The sequence below is a fragment of the Chelonia mydas genome, chromosome 26 (genome assembly GCF_015237465.2).
Source record: "Chelonia mydas isolate rCheMyd1 chromosome 26, rCheMyd1.pri.v2, whole genome shotgun sequence".
NCBI lineage: Eukaryota > Metazoa > Chordata > Testudines > Cheloniidae > Chelonia > Chelonia mydas.
In genome coordinates this window covers 7,895,082-7,910,524 of record NC_057859.1, presented here as the reverse complement: position 1 = coordinate 7,910,524, position 15,443 = coordinate 7,895,082, and the positions used below count along the sequence as shown (strand labels likewise).

General features: G+C 46.5%; 1 protein-coding gene across 5 annotated transcripts in view; it reads right to left on the bottom strand.

Moving 5' to 3' along the window:
- DPYSL2 (dihydropyrimidinase like 2) overlaps positions 1-15,443 on the bottom strand; it is a 94,057-nt gene that overhangs the window by 29,982 nt on the left and 48,632 nt on the right. For all 5 annotated transcript variants that reach the window (XM_037886282.2, XM_037886280.2, XM_037886284.2 and 2 more), the window contains 4 exons: positions 5,706-5,870; positions 3,300-3,361; positions 1,935-2,015; positions 1,005-1,073 (listed from right to left, as the gene is read on the bottom strand). In XM_037886282.2, coding sequence (XP_037742210.1) covers positions 1,005-1,073; positions 1,935-2,015; positions 3,300-3,361; positions 5,706-5,870 — 377 coding nt within the window. The remainder of the gene's footprint in view (positions 1-1,004; positions 1,074-1,934; positions 2,016-3,299; positions 3,362-5,705; positions 5,871-15,443) is intronic.

Genomic DNA, 15,443 nt, shown 5'->3' with positions numbered 1-15,443 from the left:
TGGGATGATTTGATTGGGGATTGGTCCTGCTTTGAGCAGGGGGTTGGACTAGATGACCTCCTGAGGTCCCTTCCAACCCTGATATTCTATGATTCTATGAGGTTTAAAATATGCAAGAACCCCAGGACCTGGCCGAAGTAAAATCAAAATAAGGGCTTCCGGATCAGGACCAGAATGAAAGAGAAGGAAAGTTCTGAATAGTTTCACTTTGCAAGCTGCAAATAGCAATTCCAGTTACAGCTGAGTGAAAATGAGTTCTTTTCAGTGAAAACGAGGATGTTCCAGGAGGGAAGAGGGACTACCGTGACGTTTTGAGGAAGCACAATCCAGTGGCTGAACCAGAGAGCGATGAGTCACATAATCTGGGTCCTCCATCGTCTACAGCCCCCGCTGTGACACCTTGGGCAAGGATCTCAAGCCAAATTTTTCAAGTGTCCCCTAATTTGGGCCTCCCGGTTGGAGATACCACAGGCCTGATTTTCAGAGGTGCTGAGCATCAGCAACTCCCATTGACCTGAGAAGTCATTATGGGCTTGCAGTGCTTCTGCTCATGAGGCCAAGGCATTTCAAGTTGGCTACCTAACCGGTGAGCCACCTGAAGCTAGTGAGCATTTTTGAAATTTGGAGCCGTTCTGTTTCCCAGTTACCAAGGCTGTAACAGGGGGCTAATGATACTTATAAGGGTCTTCAGCTTGAGATCTCCAGACATCTGACACAAGAGAAATATCTTTGTCATAAGCGCCACAGTAATTCAAATAACGTATAATGGACATCATCATTATCCTCTTAGTATTTATTGCACGGGCAGAACAAGCAAACAAGAACTACCAGTTGCAAAATCCTCTCTTCCCTTCCTCCCTTCTGTCTGTGAAACCAACATTTCCTAGGGCACACGACGTGCACTATTTTTGTGGCCACATTAATCGAGGCATGAAGTTCTTACTGGCAGTATATGACATGACCCAGAATAGGGGGAATTAAGTGAAAATGTGAAACGTCCTCACCTCTTCAGGTCTACTCAGTACATGCCCTTCAGGGCCTGTGATTCCCAGTTCCAGGATCCTTTGCTGCTCCTAAGGCAGAAAAAACAGGAAGATGGCTCAAAACAATGTAGTTTCTCATTTCAGGAGCTGGAGATATTTGGAAGAGATGTAAAACTGAGATCCCTGTCATTTTGTGCTCTCTAGATATCCCACAGTACTTTCACAAAGGCAGGAGCAGTAGAACCAGCGTTCAGACTAACTCCCAGTGTCTGGATAATTACCAAAGCTCTGCAAATCCTGGCCATTTCATTCGCAGTGTTGTCATGCCAACCTTTTCTTTGATTTGACTTCACAACCCTGCACGTTTCAGGTTTGAAAGAATAAAGTAAACTTCCCACAAAACTATCAGGCCACGTGTTGAAAACCTGTTCAACTCCAAGTTGCATGATCTAGGCATGACGTGTAAAATAAGTACGGCATCAGCATCAGGACCCAATTATTGACTTATTTATTTATATTTCTATTGCGATAGTCCCTAGAGGCCAACCAAGTCCAAATCCCATTGTGCTAGGCACTGTACAAAATGTACGGTAAATGTTTCTTCACTTCCTGTCCTAAACTGCTGTGTAATATTACTATACCCGGGGGCTGCCTTCCACCCCAGAGGTGGCTGCATTTCAGTGATGGGCGAAGAGATGTATAGTTTGTAACTGTTATGGAATAAAAGCTAGTAAATAAACCTGAAGCATTGTTGTTCTCTTACTGGGAGTTACAAGGGCTGTAATTTTGAAGTATCTCTGCTTTCTATATGGAAATGTCTATGCTACTTGAGACAGCGCCTTGACATGGCTTAGTGATTTCCTGCTGTGGGTTTTAAGAGCGGGATTTTCCAGTTTGAACACCTGACAGCACAATGCAGCTAAAATTCCACAGAGCGAACAGATACGATACCTCAGCAACGATGTCACCATTCTCAGCATGAACTTGAGCTATGGCACCTATATCACGGATTACGCTCAGGACCTCGTATATCTAGGAGAAAGAAGGGTCACACCGTTTGATACATACCTTTTGGTCTTGCAAATACTCCACTGTTCTCGTCGCTTAAATGTCCTTCAGCTTAAACTGTTATGTAAAACTGAAACAAAAGGGAAGCGACCGAGACAGACAAGCTCTCTTTAGCTTGCCTTAAAAGATAAGGCAGTAGACCGGGACTCGGAGCTGGGTTCAGTTCCTGCCCCGGCCATTGATTTGCTGAGGAGCCTTGAGCAAGTCCCTTCACCTCTCTGTGCCGCCGTTTCCCCATCCGTAAAATGGGGATAACAATAACGGCCTCCTCTCTAAGGCACTTTGAGACTCACCAATGAGCAGTATGATATAAGAGATAGGTATTATTAATTATTATTATAATGGAGCATAAAACAGGAATTGGTACATTCTCCAGGGCATCATCGGTAGAAGCGCTAAAGGCCCAAATTTTCAAAAGTGGCATCTTTAATGCCTCAAGTCGTGGGTGCCCAACTTGCCCTGATCCTCAGCGCCCACAACTCCCACTGCCTTTGATGGAAGTTGCTCCACCCCTCTGACAACGAGGTGCATTGGGTCTCACGCTGAGCATCCAAACATGGGGGGGTTCACAAAAATCCGTGACCACTTTTGAAACCTCTGACCATATTCTTAGATAAAAAGAGACCAATTTTTATGTCACCTCTTAACTCGGTTCAGCTCGAACTTCAGACACGGAGGGAAACCTCCACCACATCACGGTTGGAAGCAAGCGCCTTCTGCCGGTTGGAGAGCCCAACAATGAAACGCACCCGATGACGGACGAGTGCGAACAGAATTTTTTCTCAAGGTCCCAGTGATTCCAATCGCAAAACCAAGAACAGGCTAACCCAGCATGGCTCTGTGTCTCCCTCTAACGACTTGACCATGTTGAGAGGTTTATGAGCCTCGTGCTGCCTCCAAATTGAAGGACCTGGGGTAAAATCGTGGCCTCGCTGAAATCAATGCCCATTTTGCCATTGACTTCAATGGAGCGAGACTTTTGGCGCTGCTCTTTCACCTCCAGCGGCAGAAGCGCTTGCTTCTAGATCCAGAGGCGTCTGGTTCGATCCCAGATGATGGCACAACCTGAGTAACTGATACAGGCATAAAACATTGATTCATAGAGTTTAAGGCCAGAAAGGACTATTGGACCATCTAGTCTGGCCTCCTGTATAACACGGACCATTAAATGTCACCCAGTTATTCCTCTTTGAGCACAATAACTCCGGTGTGGCTAAAGCATCACTTGTGAACGTAAAGCCCTCCTACCTGAGAATCTGTTAGCTGGAAGTGATCTTTGAAGGCCATGTAAACCAGGAAGGAATTCACACCTAGCAGAGACAAAACAAAGAAAACGCCCAGGATGTACAAGTAATAGGCATAGATAACATCCACGCTGAAGTTAGAAGTGAGCCAGCCACAAGTTACATAAACAAAGTGATCCACACAGAAGTTAAGTTAATAGATGAGCTGTTACGGCCAGACAGTCCAAGAGCCTCATTCTCCTGTCACTCATGTTGGTGTAAATCAGGAGGAACTTCAGTGAAGCTAATGGGAATACACTGGTGTGAGTGAGAAGAGAATCAAGCACAAGGTTCTTAGCGCTAAAACTGACTATACGGTTTGGAAACTGCAGATAAGACAGTCCTGGCCCTGTAAAATTCCACCTGTCTTGAATAAAGAGGACTCTCCCCTTCCTGCCGGAGTGGACCAGATGCACCATTGAAACAAATATAGACATTGGCTGGCTTTAAGAAACTTTTAACTTCTTCCCATCAAAATGAACTGATTTTACATCTGTTCAATGGAACGGTCTGCTACAGACAGCCCAATCCTTCTTGGCTCTGAGGGCCAGATCCTTGGCTGGAGTAAATCAAGGTACTGCCAATCAAATGAATGGAGCTATGCTAATTTACACCACTTGAGGATCTGACCTTTTGTGCCTCCTGGGAAGTGCGCAGCATCCTCAGCTCCCGTGAAAGTTCAATGTCAGGTTAAGGAACTCAGCACCCGGCAGTATCAGCCCCTTGGACTGTGTGCCACGCATGACAAGGGACCGACCCACACTGGAGTCAATGTGAGTTTGTCATCGACTGCACTGGGAGCAGAATCGATCCCACAGCGTGTAATGTACTGAAATATACCAGAGTATGACCGTACAACTGACGAGCCACGGAGACACACCTGGAAATAAGATGTGGCTCCCCCAGAGAGCAGAAATAAGAAAAAAAGAAATTCAGTCTGCTGTGAAACACACACAACACTTAATAAATCACAATTAAAGGCCACCAGCTTCTTAGCCATGTGACATTGAAAAACTCCCCTAGTAAGAATGATGGAGCCCAGCTTGTGGCAGAAAGGAGAGCTAAGCCTTCAGAGCTCCACTCAACACCAAAAAGGAATACATCTTTCAGATTCAGCTTTGTGGGAGGCTGAGCAAAAAATGTAAGAAAAATACCTTCAAAATGGGTACTGGCTGCCTGGTTTCCCAACCCCTCTGCTAGACGGCTGGGGAATTACTAACAGAGCGTTTCTACAAAGCATTGTGCTGACCAAACCACAGAGTTCACGGCCTCCCCTCCCCTGCATTCTACAGACATGACAGGGTAAAAATTCTTAACCAGGATGTGTGGGAAAACCACCATTAGGATGTAAAAGTCTGTTGCTGTTGTTTTTTTCAACCATAAACAGGATGGAAAATCCTTCCAGCCCAGGGATGAAAGGTCACGGAAATCAGAGATGGGAAAGACCTATTTGATCATCTTATCTATCTCGCCCTCCTTTCGCTGGCCATTGAAGGATTGTTCTTCTTGAGTCAGATTCTTTTCTCGCTTACGCTAGTTTAACTGGGATAGCCCAGTGGTTTGAGCATTGGCCTGCTAAACCCAGGGTTGTGAGTTCAATCCTTGAGGGGGCCATTTAGGGATCTGGGGCAAAAATTGGCGATTGGCCCTGCTTTGAGCAGGGGGTTGGATTAGATGACCTCCTGAGGTCCTTTCCAACCCTGATATTCTATGAACTCCATGAGTTACTCCGGACTTGCACCATTGCACGTGACAGAAAAGTCAGGCCACCTCTATCTCCCCTGGATGACTTACAGCTCTCTTGCTGACACTGGCCAGCGGGGAGAGATACGTCCTACAAGAGTGTGTCTATCACTCCTTTAGGGAGATGCCCATCTCCAGAGAGGGTCCAGATCCTCCACCGCTGCAGTTCACCAAAGCTCCATTGAAGACAATGCAGCTATGCCAATTTAGACCATCTGAGGATCTGCTATGCCTTGTTCTGAATGACCCGGGTCGCTGTCCACGGCAGCCCTGGGCAGTACCACCCCAGGCATCACATCTTACCCCCTGCACACGGTCAGTGCAGTCTCCTGCCTAAACGCCACTCCAGAGGGAAGGAGGCAGAATGGCAAGACTGGATTCCAGTCCCACCCTATACACTAACCTGGCTTCTCCAGCCCCCCTACAACACTGCCTCCTGATGTGCCAAGCCCCACCACCACCACCAGAAAACAGACACCATTCTGAACCCTGATCTGGCCGGTAATTTGACCAAAACAAATAAAAAAGAATAAAAAGTATCTACAAAGGGCCAGTCTTCAGAACCAAAAAAAAGAAAAAAAATTCAAATCAGTAAAAACATATCGATTTAAATGATCCCGAAACTTACCATGGTCTTTCACCAGGGCTTCCATCTCCTCCTGAACCCCTTTATGCCACTCCGTGATATCCACATGCAGAGAGTAATCGCAGCAAGACTTGCTATCCGCCCATTCTCGCCACTGGTCAAATGCAGTGAGTAAGCTGGTCCCTGGTTCTGGAACCACGTGATCAACTGGAAAAAGACAAAGCATTTGCACCCGTGAATGTGCGTCCAAAGGCCTTTAGCATCCATCCAAGACAGACAGCGCTTTCCACTGACGCTGTGAAACAGGATGTCCCCCCGCCCAAAGAAAAATTGCATCTGTGCGTTTCCCAAAGCCCGGGGTTCGAGAACCCACTCTGCCATTTGATTACAAGCAAAAACTAAAGCAGGAAATAATTCAGTTACTAGAGTGTGTTTCACTGCAACTGTATGTGATTGGAGCAGAGGAAATTCCTAGTTCAAAGCCAGTGCAAATTCAAACCATTGCAGTTATACATACAGTTATGTATACAGTTACTCCTCTGCTTCCTATTAGGGTTACAAACAAACAATGACAGACAATACTCCCCTGCATCAGCATCAGTGAGTAGTTTTCCAGTCAAACTGAGGGACATCTTTCTCTACTCTGTGCCCTCTGAGATGCTGGATAAGGTACCCCAAAGGGTTTGGAATGTATTTTTGTATTATTATAACATCTAGCAGGCTCCAGTTACAGACCAGGACCCCATTGTGCTCAGCACTGTACAAACACAGAACAAAAGGACTGTCCCTACCCTAAAGGGCTTCCAGTCTAAATACAAAGATGAGATTAAAAGATATCCTGTCTGCACCTATTCTCTGATTTGCTGCTACCATAATCCCACAGCTAACGCCAAAAGGAGCAGCAGCAAAGACTCCAGCGAGCAAGTTCAGCTCTTCTTTAAATCCACCAAACTAATTAAGGCTACAATTGTCTTTAAAACCTGCTAATAGACTCCCAATTTGCACACTGCAGTCAATGCAGAGACCATGGCAATTGGTATATATTCACGCACCCCTTCGATGAACTTCTTTTAAGGTGCCATTTGTAGATCCAGGGTGATGGTTACCCGTGTGCAGAGGGGCCCAGCCAAGATCAATGCACCACTTATATCCACCTTCAGCCCAAGGTTCAAGTGGGGCTTAAGTGGTGTACAGTAGACTTTGTGATTGCTCTTGGCACAAGGGTGACATTCACCTCAAATACGTATGCACAAGGGAGGCCTTCCGAGTGTCTCTACAACTTCAGATTGGAGAAAAGGAGCCCCTAGTCTATTGTTTTGATTTTTTTTTTTTTTTTAGCACCAGCCATATAACCTAGCTGTTAAAAACAATAGTCAATGCAAAAACTTCAGATTAAAGCCCTGTCTGAGCTGCCGATATTCTGATATTAGCCCACCAATAATGACTCCAACACAACCCCCCTACATCCCAGTTCATCATCTCCCCATCGCCCAAGGTGGGTTCTGCAGCATGCCCAGGGAAGTTGGCAAATCTGGGTTCCGGTGGATGAAGGAGAGGCAAGTTCTAAACGCCTTCACGGAGAATGCGCTGCCAGCCACCTCTTCTGAGACGACTCCAGTTCAAGGGCCTCTACTGATTGCAACAGGAGCAGCATCAGGGATGCAGGTCCGGAGCCATTAGGGACTTGACAGATTAGAACTAACACCAACGTTGTAGGTACAGGCATGGTCAGTGAACTAGGAGCCAGGAGATCTGCATTGTATTCCTGGCTCGGCCACCCAGCAAATCACTTCCCCTCCCCGTGCCTCAGTTTCTCTGCCTGTAAAATTGGGATAATGATATTACCCTCCTTTGTAAAGAGCTCAGAGATCAACAGGTGAAAAACCCTAAAACCCTGAAGCATGACATTTAATATCTCCTCCAAAAACTGTTTAACATGAAAGTACTAAGAGGAGCTCTGTCTGGATCCAGCAAGCTCTGAGGACAGCGCAGTCAGAGGGCTCCTCATCCCAGAGAAAAAACACGAGCATGGAACAAGGCCACAAAGCCAGAGTCTGAAAGACTGGGCAGCTGTTCAAGGGGGAAGAAAAAAGACATAATCTCATGGCTTCAGAGGTCACAAATTGAACTTGTGTTGGGGCCGGGGGGGGAGCAGGGAGGGAGGAGAGCTTGCCTGATTGTACACTGGCCAACAAGGGGGGGAAATTACATGAATCCTGCTTAGTTATCAGCAGACAAAACGGAGCAGTTTATTTTTAACTATATTGTTGTTAAGTATCAGGATTGCAATCAGCCCAGCATTTGGCTCTAAATCTTGATGGAAATGCTGAAATGAGAGAGAGTCCTCAGGCCTCTGCCATATCACAAACCATCCCTTTGCTCTTACTCGGAGCCAGCCAAACCATCCAAGATTTACACGAGAAGCTTGGTATAAACAGCGTCGCTTCCCCGAACGCCTCATTAGCCACAGCCAGCCGTCTGAATCGGTAACGATGTCCCCAAACGGCCTGAGATGAGCGAGTGTTCCCGGAAGTAAAAGAGGATTACGTAACACAACCATCTTTGTTGCACGAATTAAAAGCTTTGGCCATCGCCTCCATTTTTGTGACGGGTGGCTACGTGACTGTCCCCAAGTAACGGTTACAATATTGTGCCCTTCGGATGAAGTTGTGCCTGCTGCTAAATGGAGCAAGTAATTGTGCCCGGGAGGAGGGTGTGACGCCGAATGTTTGGCCTCTGCATCGCACGTTCAACTCCAGGTTAGCTCTGTAGCCACGACAGCTTCAACGGCAGCCTTTTGTGAAATTAGTTGGTGTGTCTCAGCCCATCGTGAAAACCAGCTGCTTCCGCTCTGAATAGTTGACGCCATATCGGACAGCCTCGTGAACATTTAAGAATTTAACCTCCAACGCCCTGGTGAGATTGTGTCCCCAGTGGGAACTGAGGCACAAAGACATTAATTGACCCAGGTCACAGAGAAAGCCCGTGAAAGGGACTGAAATTGCAGCATAATCTCCCGAGTCCCAGTCCAGTGCCCTTACCACAAAACCGTTCTTCCTTGGGCGACTTATTTATGTGTCTGAATATGGATTCGGGCATTTTACTTTTAGGCACCCAAGTCTTAAAATGTTGGGCAGAGTCTTCCTGAACCTCAAGTCTGCACAATAATTGAAAGGGCACAATTCTTACCTAAGATGCCATGATGCGGAGAGGCTTACATTGCTGAATGCTTGGACGAAAAAGGGCTACAGAAGTGCAAATTAGAGCGCAAAGGGATCATTAAGAAATCTTGCCCCCAGCACGAAAGGGCTAAACACCACACAGCTGTAAGATCTCGGCGCAAAGGATCGACTCTGGTGTCTCGAATCAGAACTTTAATCGCTCTCTTATTTCATGTGCTGTCCAAGTGTGAGTAATTGGAGGTGGGGTGGGGAGATGGAGAATCTCTATCTGATCTCTGACAAAGTCAAACCACCAGCTGGTTATAATAAGGCCATAAAAACGGAGATAGTGACACATCTGTCAGGGAAAAAGTCAGCACTAGGGATTAGAAACATCTAGCATGGAAGCAACGTTGCTGACGCATCTTCTACAGCTTCCTTTAGCTCTTTGATGGCTTGAGATGACGCAACCTGAATCTTGCTCCGTTTATGCACTCAGAGCAAAAAGCTGCTGTCAGCTGATCATCATCATGGAGACAATACAACGTCTTTTGCAAGGGTATCTCCGGCTGCTTTGCAAACCACATATTGCTAATTACCACAATGCCTAAGGACCAACTGAGAATGCAGTCCCGGCGCTGCACAAACACAGAGTGATAGGTGCGCTCAGCCGCAAAGAGCTTACAATCTAAATGGACAAGAGACACAGAGTGGGTATAACACAGAGTAAACAGCGTGACAGTAACACGGGTATGGTAGCAGTCAGAGACTATGGTAACGGGTACATTATAAACAGTGGATAGATTTAGATTAGACAGCAACACCAGACAAGACATATTTGCAACCAAGCGCAGCATTACAACTGGTCATTATGGCCAGGCATCAGCAACAAAAGGGCAGAGACCAGACAGATCCGTTGGCTGTTTATTAGGATGGTGCCCTTTTCTCTATTTAAGTTCTCAATTAAAAAACTATGCCCTTTGCCACAGTGGAGAGTTGATAGCACCGAACAAAGAGACCACATTTACTGCAGGCTACCGCATGATGGTCTGATTGTGGTAAAGACACAGCAGGAATTAAAAAGGCCCCAAACTCGGAGTGGAAAACAAATCTGGAACCCCCTCTGAACGCCTTCAAATTTCCAGGAGGGGAAGGGAGTGGAGACTCAAATCTACCCCTACAGTATTGGTTCCAAATCAGACCTAGGCGTAACCTACACACAGGTTAGTACTGATGCAACTATTTTGGTTAGAGGTGTGATTTTTCTGTCAAAATAGTTGAAATCAGTACAGCCACAGTGGCCACACAGTTATACTGGATAAAGGTGCCTTATGCTGCTATCCCTGCAGGTATAACTATAGAATCATAGATTATCGGGGTTGGAAGGGACCTCAGGAGGTCATCTAGTCCAACCCCCTGCTCAAAGCAGGACCAATCCCCCAACTAAATCATCCCAGCCAGGGCTTTGTCAAGCCTGATCAACTATAGTAGTATACGGCAGCTTTCTATCGATAGAATGTGTCCACACTGGTGGGGAAGGAGAAAGACTCCGTATGTTTTGTGCTTTTTGGGAAGAGGGCCAACTGAAAACCAGACCATTGAGGTCATGGCCCAGTCCCCCAGCTGCTAGAGGCTCCCTCAACTGTTCTTCAAAATGAAAATGTAAGAGGCAAAGCTGTAGCTGATATTGATGAGCCTATGTCCATCTAAGTCTTTTAGATATCAGGGTCAGCCACCAGAATCAAACAGGATCGGCTCTTTCACACTGAAGGGAAAGAACTAGGCACTGTCCCTGGATGAGTGCGTGACAACTGCCCCTTGCTAGACGACCCCCCACTCCCATTAGCCCGAGCAGGATTTGTGCACATGCATCAAAATAGGAAGATTTACTTCCAGGCCTCAGACAGAACTTGCTAGCACGGAGGGAAACAAAAGCTTTTTCTTAAGGTGGCCATGCTTCACGTGTCTACAGAGAAGTTTACGAAAATCCATCTGCCTCCTCCTCCCTTTTTCCCACACTCCTAGCTTCCCGCAATGACCCTTGGGTATTACCTGCTAGCAGACCACAGATGCAAGGGTTCCTGACCCACTAGAAAATGTAGAAAACCCAGTCTCGCAGCTTCACATGTGAAATGCAGCATCCCGTTCTGACCTTACTGAACAATGTGTCTCTTGGGAACCCCACGGCCTGTACTGTTGTTAGTTTTTTTCCTTTGTTTTGGAAGCAACGGATGTTCAATTCCTGAAGCAGTGTGTGGCTTAGCTACTTCAGGATGGATTCAGAAAAATTCTCTCAGCAGATGCTGTTATCACCCGCTTATTTTGCATTTGTTTATTGCTTTGATTTTCTCCCTTCCCTGACCCAAATCTTTTCATCCTGGTCTCCATTATTACTACACGAACAATGCCAAATTCTGACCTTTAAAGGGGACTGTGTTCAAGATCGAAGTTGAAACAAGTGGTTGATGACACAGCCCTAAAGCACTAAAATTTAAGTTCTCTCCCGTGAGACACAACTGCCTGCAAAACAGGACTTGAGCGATGCATAGACTTTGTGCTGGCTCTCTGGAGTCAATTTAATCTCTAATCCTGAAGGCCCCAGCTCCTACTGAAATCAATGCGAGTTAGCTGCCTCAATAACTCTGAGGATCTGGGATGACGTTCCGACTCGTTTGTAAGTCAGGTCTTATTTAGGCCCATTGCCGGTGAGGTAAATGGAGAACCCAAGGTAAGGGCCTCAAAAAGTGGTCCACTATGAACAGAAATCATTACATGCATTTAAATTTTAAGCTTCTCCAAAGCGGAATTGGGAACCCCAAATGCAAGAGTGCTGGGTTACTGCCTGGGAAGCAAATGGTGAAACTGACCAAAATCAAAAATGAAACTGACCAGTCTCTTCTTACCACTGCTGAAAAGAACAACAACAACAAAATTCTACACTTAAGTGCTTAAATATATACATATGTGCCCGGATATCTGTTTAAAGCTCCGAGGACTGAATGCTCAGAAGACGACAGGAGGCTAAGTAGAAGCTAGGAGCCTAACTCCTTTTGAGCATCCAACCCCTACAGGCTGATTTAGCACCCTAATTTAACAGTCTGAGAAAATTGCTCCTTTAAGATGGAGAGAGTGACTTTTGTGAGGCACAACTGGGGAAACCCCAGCAGAAAAGTGAGGAATGAAAACAGGCCCTACTGAAGTTAATGGCAAAACTGCCATTGACTTCTAAGGGGCCAGGATTTCACCCGAGGTCGCAAAGGAGGAAATTTGCCCAAGCACAGAGGGCTAGCACGGGCCTCTGTGCACCACTTCAGACCTCAAAATAAGGCTTAAGTGGTGCGTCGGCCTTGTAACGATCCCGTCCGCAGGGGCGAAATTTCACCCGCAATAAGAGGCAAATTTGGGACCAGCACACTGATCCCCAGACTCCAGGCTGGTGCATTACCACCCATCAGCTGGTCCTTTTTATCCATGTCTACAGCACTGAGAATAAGCAAACACTGAATTACTTAAAAAAAAAAAAAAAAAAAAAAAAAAAAGAGCTTCTCTCTCTCTTCTTATGGCAAAACCGAGCTATACAACAGAGCACCAGCTGCTGTAACCCAGCATAGCTCCGTCAAAGGGGCAATGCTTTTTCACGCCAGCGGAGGAGCTGCCTCAGAGATGACGGTGTTTTCGTTTCTAGCATCAGCGGGGTGGCCGTGGTAGCCTGTATCCACAAAAACAACGAGGAGTTCGGTGGCACCTTAAAGACGAACCGCTTTATTTGGGCCTAAGCTTTCATGGGTAAAAAAAACCACGTCGTCTTTAAGGTGCCACCAGACTCCTCGTTTTTGTTTCTAGCAAATCTTTATATTTCCCCCCCTATGCTCGTGGGGTGTTCAACAGCCTCTGAATCTGAGGCATATTTTTCCCCTGGGCAAACAAGCTAGAAGCCCAATTCCCACGGAAAACCAATGGGATTTAGGCACCTACCTGCTCTGAAAATCCCAACCACAACCCTTAAGACAGTCCCTTTAATTGCCTAGGTCTTCTCTGTCATTCTACGCAGTTTTCACTCTGCTTACAAGGTGCATCTGTTCTTACTCCCAACCCATTCTGACCGCCACCCTCCTCACCCGCGTATCCACTGCCGCCTTTCTGTCTCTGTCATGCTCCCTTCGCTCCCTTCTGGTGCAAATTAATCAGCTCAAGCTTAAAACCAGACAATAAGCCAAAGTGAGACAACAACACTAACCACTGTTAGCTTATCTGTGTGGCTTTAATGTGCCAGAGCTGGCATCTAGCCACGGTGAAGTGTTGTGCATCCTACAAGCACCAATGGTGGAATGCTGTGGGGGAAGACATAACAGCAATTAATGTATCTGACGGAGCAAAGCAATAACAGAGCTCTGTGCTACATGAAGAAGGAAAGCAGAAAATAAGAGAAGCTGATCTGAAGGGAACATTTCAAACACAACCATTTACAGGGGGGGTAAAAAAAAGAAAAGTAAAAAGAAAACATAACCATCAAAAGAAAATCCAGGTAGGACAACTGAGCTAGGATGGCAAACGTGCCCCTTTGCTAAACATGACCATGTACTTAATAAGGCATCGATCAGTTAACAAAACTGATCAGTTTCCCTGTAACAAAACTTGTCATTGACCAAGCTGCATTGTTTTCCCCCAGCCCTATCAAAATTTGAAAAGACACAGTGATCAAAGGGTTAAACAACATGTTAAAATAGTAAGGATACGCCAGTCTGTTTTCAAAGCATTCAGCTCATAATGTGTTAGAGCCAGGACATGGAACCAGAATGTAACACAGAGACCCTAGGTCTTGGGCAAGTTATTTAGGGGCAGATTTTCTCAAGTGCTCAGGCTCATACAGGTCTCTCATACAGGCACCGAAGTAAATGGCCTGATTTAGATCGTGTGCGCCAACTCGTAGAAATTCTGGCCTTTAGGAGACACTTCTGAAGATCTGAGCTCCGTTGTCTGCCAGGCGTCCATCCATGGTTCTCAAAGTGATGAATAAAGATGAATGAAGCATCCTGCACTGCACCCTGGAATTCTCTCCAGTTCACACAGCGTTGGGGGGGGGGGGGGGCGAAGAGGCACAAGTGATCCCCAAGGCTTTGCCTCCACTAGATCTTTTGTCCGCAAAACTTTTGTCAGTCGGGGTGTGAAAAAACACCCCCCCCCGACCGACATAAGCTTCACCGACAAAAGCACCGGTGTGGACAGTGCTCTGCTGGCGGGATATGCTCTCCCGCCGACCTAGCTACTGCCACTAGTTGGGGATGGATTAATTATGACGGCAGGAGAGCGCTCTCCCCCTTCGGCATAGAGCGGCTACACAGGAGTCCTTCCAGTGGCACAGCTGTGCCGCTGTAAGGTCCCGAGTGTGGACATGACCTTGGGTAAAATTTTCACCACCACTAAGCAACACAGAAGCCCAAACCCCCCTGGCTTTCAGTGGGACTTGGGGCTCTTCTGAAAATATTACCCCAAATCTCAAGAGGAGACACTGAAAATTAGGTTTTGATTTTCAGAAGAGCGGAGAAAGCACAACCCCCACTCCTTAAATCAACAGGATCTGCAGGTGGTCTGCAACCCTGAAAAAACATCAGGCCCTGAAGCATCTCAAGTTGGACACCTCCCCGCCCCCACTAAAAAGAAAACAGGAGACATCCAAAATGAGTGGCCACTTCTGAAAACGCTGGCCTTACACACTGCACCTTAGTTTCCCCAGCTGAAAAATGAGGATTACACTTCTCCCTCTCAGAGGGGCTTTGGGAGGGTTAGTCAAGATTTATAAAGCCCTTTGAAGAAGGGGGGGGCACATTCATTCCTGATACAGCCTGGATCTATTTGGCCTGGAAAGCGCTAGCTAATGCTATCTTTTTCTGCATGGCAGTGGGAAGTATTGGCTTTCTTTTAAAAAAAAAAATAAGCTTTATTCAAGTAACTGCTGCACTCTGAACGGAAAGGCTCGTTCTGCAGAAAGACATGGATGTTAATCGGATCACCTCTCCGGCTATGTTTTCAAGATGCCACAGGCATGACTATGTACCATTCCACCCTGTATGAAACGGAACACCTCCTCTGTGACGTCACAGAAGGACTGCCGAGAATCATCCAGCCCTCTGACTACTACCCCATGCTGTTTTCCCACGTGGGCACTAATGATACTGTAAGGTATGACCCCGAGCAGATCAAAAGTGACTACAGGGCTTGGGTGTGAGGGTGAAGGAGCTGGAGGTGCAGCTGATGTTCTCATCGATCCTTCCGGTCCCAGGCAGAGACAGACACATCCTGAAGGTGGATGCATGGCTGTGCTCACCAGGAGGGCCTCAACCACAGGATGCTGTTCTGAGAAGAAGGATTGCTGAGCAGAGATGGGGTCCACCTATCAAGGAAGGAGAAAGTATCTTTGGATAGAGACTGGCTAACCTAGTGAGGTGGGCTTTAAGCTAGGTTCTACAGAGACAGGAGACAAAAGCCCACAGGTAAGTCCAAACCATGGAGACCTGTGAAGGGTCAGAATCTGGTGGGGAACATGGGCAATCATAACCAAGGAGAGACAAGAGGGAATACAGAAGGGAAATCTAATGAACACCTTAGATGTTAGTATATT